The sequence below is a fragment of the Geospiza fortis genome, unplaced genomic scaffold (genome assembly GCF_000277835.1).
Source record: "Geospiza fortis unplaced genomic scaffold, GeoFor_1.0 scaffold1181, whole genome shotgun sequence".
In the NCBI taxonomy this organism is placed as follows: Eukaryota; Metazoa; Chordata; class Aves; order Passeriformes; family Thraupidae; genus Geospiza; species Geospiza fortis.
The window spans coordinates 239,392-241,272 of record NW_005054664.1 but is presented as its reverse complement, the minus strand read 5'-3'; the positions used below and the strand labels follow the sequence as shown (position 1 = coordinate 241,272).

The window sequence follows — 1,881 nt, the reverse complement described above, 5'->3', positions numbered from 1 at the left end:
GACCCGCGGCAGCGGAAGAGCCTGTTCGGGGCGCAGGAGCCCGAGCTGGTGCAGTACGCGGACTGCAAACTCGCCGGCGGCCTCGCCGAGGAGGCGGAGAGCTCCGAGCAGAGCCCTTCTCCCACCCAGCTCTTCCCCTGGATGCGACCGCAAGGTGAGCCCCCAGCTCCCCTCCGGCCCCTCGGGGTTTTTTTGTTTTTCTTAATTTTATTTTTTTATTGTTGTTGGATTTTGCTTTTCTCTCTGTCCTTTCTTTCGCTGCCTTTCCCTTTGAGTTTGTGTTTTACTGCTTTATGGGGGTAAACTTTTGCACTTGTAAATTGCTTTATAGTTTAATTACCCTGAAGGAGACCTTTTCTTCTGGGGGGCTGAGCGAGCCGGGCTTTCTGTGGAAGGAAGCGTCCTTAAAGTTTATGGCACTTTTATAGCCTTCAAAAGCCCCTTCATTTTTGTTCGCCGCTCGCTCCGGGCTCTCGGCCGCGCTGCCGCCTCTCTCCGGGCTGCAGATCTTTATTTATTTTAATTTTTGGGTTTTTTTTTTTTGGGGGGGGGGGCTGGGGGTGATAATCAGCGTGCAAAGCGCAGCTCCAGCCGGGCTGCTGGGGTGGGCTGAGCGTGACCCCACCACCTCCACCTCCTTCCCCTCCTCTCCGTCCCCTTTTTTCCCCTTCCCTTCCCTTCCCTCAGCACCATCTCCCCGCTGGAACTCGGAATTCCCTCCGCTGCCCTTCCCGCGGGGGTTCGCGGTGCTCGCTGCCTCTGCCCGAGCCTGGTTTATGTTTTTCTCAAGCTCCTTCTCTCCTCTCCCCCTCCTTCTCCCACCCCAACCTTTGCCATCCCCCAGCAGCCGCCGGACGCAGGAGGGGGAGGCAAACCTACAGCCGCTACCAGACGCTGGAACTGGAGAAGGAATTTCTATTTAATCCCTACCTGACCCGCAAACGGAGGATCGAGGTCTCGCACGCCCTGGGATTGACAGAGAGGCAGGTCAAAATCTGGTTCCAGAACAGGAGGATGAAATGGAAAAAGGAGAACAACAAAGACAAGTTTCCCAGCAGCAAATGCGAGCAGGAGGAACTGGAAAAACAGAAAATGGAAAGGGCCCAGGAGGTGGACGAGGAAGGGGAAGCACAGAAGGCGGACAAGAAATAAAGGGATTTTTGAGGACTGAAAGGCAAGAGCTGCTGGGGTGGAGGAGCCCCCGAGCCCCCCGTTAATGGCACTTGGTGTAAGGGAGGGCTGGGGGGCAGGGGGGGACACACACACACACACACACACAAAACAACAAACCAGAAAAACAAAGCGTAGAAAAGAGAAAAGGCAAAAAAAAAAAAAAACCACAAAAAAAAAGAGAAAACCCTCAAAAAAAAAACCCCAACCCCTTTTATTGCTGTAAAACAATATAGCTGCGAGCACCACTTTGCCGACGATGCTCGGTACAATGAGCAGGAGGCGGGAGGCGCGGCGAGCTCTCCGCTGCCTTTTGCCAGTTATTAACTAGCGGTAGTGTAACGCAATAGCTTCTGTAAAACATGACTGTGAAATTCTCTCTCTCACTCTCTCTCTCTCTCTGTCCTTCTCTCTCTGTCTCTCCTCTTCTTTCCGGGGGCGTGGGGGGTGGGTTGGTTAACATAGCTTTCAGCGCTAGAGGAGTTATGTGATATTACATTCGTGCACTTTTTTGGTTTTTATTATCTTTTTTTGTTGTTTTAAATTCGGGTTTTAGTTCATTTCCCGGCCCTGGTTTTTGTTGTGGTTTATCTGTATGTACTGGAGGTAGCTATTGAGACAAACATCCCAACAACATGAAACTGCCTATTTATGCTATAGTTATCTCTCTCTCTCTTTCTCTCTCTTCACTTTTCCCCTCCTCTTTGCCTC

General features: G+C 51.7%; 2 protein-coding genes across 2 annotated transcripts in view; both read left to right on the top strand.

The window, feature by feature from the left end:
• HOXB8 (homeobox B8) overlaps positions 1 to 1,875 on the top strand; it is a 2,351-nt gene extending 476 nt beyond the window's left edge. The window contains 2 exon segments of the mRNA XM_031064999.1: positions 1 to 154; positions 848 to 1,875. The exon segment at positions 1 to 154 is cut by the window's left edge and continues 120 nt beyond it. Of these exon segments, the coding sequence (XP_030920859.1) occupies positions 1 to 154; positions 848 to 1,152 (459 nt within the window). The 3' untranslated portion in view covers positions 1,153 to 1,875.
• HOXB9 (homeobox B9) overlaps positions 1 to 1,881 on the top strand; it is a 25,470-nt gene that overhangs the window by 17,125 nt on the left and 6,464 nt on the right. The gene's annotated exons all lie outside the window — the stretch shown is intronic.